A 1,635-nucleotide genomic window follows, 5' to 3' on the forward strand; every position below is an offset into this window, starting at 1 on the left:
GGAGTACTGCATCCACCTCTGGAGTACTCAGCACGGGAAAGACATGGACCTGTTGGAGCAGGTCCAGAGGAGGGCCACAAAGACGATCAAAGGGATGGAACACCTCTTCTATGAAGAAAGGCTGAGAGAGTTGGGGTTGTTCAGCCTGGAGAAGAGAAGGCTCTGGGGAGACCTCATAGCAGCCTTCCAGTATGTAAAGGGAGCCTACAAGAAAGATGGAGATGGACTTTTTACAAGGACATGTAGTGACAGGACAAGGGGTAATGGCTTTAAACTGACAGAGGTTAGATTTAGATTATATGTAAGGAAGTTCTTCACTGTGAAGGTGGTGAGGCACTGGAAGAGATTGCCCAGAGAGGTGGTAGATGCCCCATCCCTGGAAACATTCAAGGTCTGGTTGGATGGGGCTCTGAGCAACCTGATTTAGTTGAAGATGTCCCTGCTCATTGCAGAGGGGTTGGACTAGATGACCTTTAAAGGTCCCTTTCAACCCAAACTATTCTATGATTCCCTTCTAAATTTCATAGTTTTCTTGAATTTTCCTTTTCAGAGGAGATTGACTTTTCTACACAAACATTATGTGCTATTAGCACTAAGTGTTCAAAGAAACGTAGTATGTTAACTTTAGTCTTTTAGCTTTACAGTATAAAACCTGGTCATTGCAAAAGACTAAAAGCATGAAAATTAGTAGTTTTTCATGTTAATTCAATAAATTAAATATTTTAACTCTCCATCTCACAGTAACTATTTACTCCTCTATACAGAAAAACAACCCCAAGTACATAACAGTTATCTATGTTATCAAAACAAGAAACAATCTTCACGAAGTTTAACACAGGGCAAGTCTCATTGGATTCTCTATGTTCGCTTTCAAGGTCTTCAGAAACTTTGAAGCCAGTTCATCATCTACCACCCGACCATCACTTGAAAGAGTCACTGTCATGAGTTGATGCTGCATAAGTTTCTCATTCCCTTCTTCATCTTCCACAATCTTCAGCTCTGGTCTTGCTCGGCCCACAGCTAGGATGCAGGCCTGTGGAGGGTTTATGACTGCAGTGAAGTCATTGATGCCAAACATGCCTAGATTGGAGATACTAAATGAAAGAGAAAAGTTACCAGTAATGTCAGAATTTATATATGCCTTAGAAAAAATAATCTAATCTATATTGACCTAATTCTCTCCCAAGGCCAAACCCATTAACTTTAAAATAGATCTGAACTGGATTTCAGTTGGGCACATTCAGACTCTCATGGGTTTGGGATTTTTGCAATTACAACTAATGCACCTTTTTAAAAGCCCCATTTCATTACAGTAATATATCCTCGCATTGCACGCACTAAAGGCGGGAAGTAGGACAGCAAAGTGGTATCTTCAAATAAACTTTGCCTGTCCCTGATCCAAGCCAAATGTCTTTTAGATTAAACCTCACAACTTTAAGTTACAATGGCTGCTGCTAACCAATGATACAATTTGGGCATCTAGATCACTCAGGCACAAGAAAGCCTCATCGTGCCTTTCTCCCTTCAACATTTTTGTCTGTGTCATCAACTGGGAAGTGGTATACTACGAAAGGCTTAGACTCTTGTGACAGATTGCCTATAGAGAAAGACAGCCCATCTCCTTTTTGTTATAGT

General features: G+C 40.8%; 1 protein-coding gene across 1 annotated transcript in view; it reads right to left on the reverse strand.

Moving 5' to 3' along the window:
• Positions 1 to 488: 488 nt before the first annotated feature.
• The window catches only part of PDHX (pyruvate dehydrogenase complex, component X), a 60,852-nt gene continuing 59,705 nt past the window's right edge, over positions 489 to 1,635 (reverse strand). Inside the window, exon 11 of the mRNA XM_010586020.1 lies at positions 489 to 1,094. Coding sequence (XP_010584322.1) covers positions 830 to 1,094 — 265 coding nt within the window. The 3' untranslated portion in view covers positions 489 to 829. The remainder of the gene's footprint in view (positions 1,095 to 1,635) is intronic.

The sequence above is a fragment of the Haliaeetus leucocephalus genome, unplaced genomic scaffold, assembly GCF_000737465.1.
Source record: "Haliaeetus leucocephalus isolate CR32 unplaced genomic scaffold, Haliaeetus_leucocephalus-4.0 Scaffold138, whole genome shotgun sequence".
Lineage (NCBI taxonomy): Eukaryota > Metazoa > Chordata > Aves > Accipitriformes > Accipitridae > Haliaeetus > Haliaeetus leucocephalus.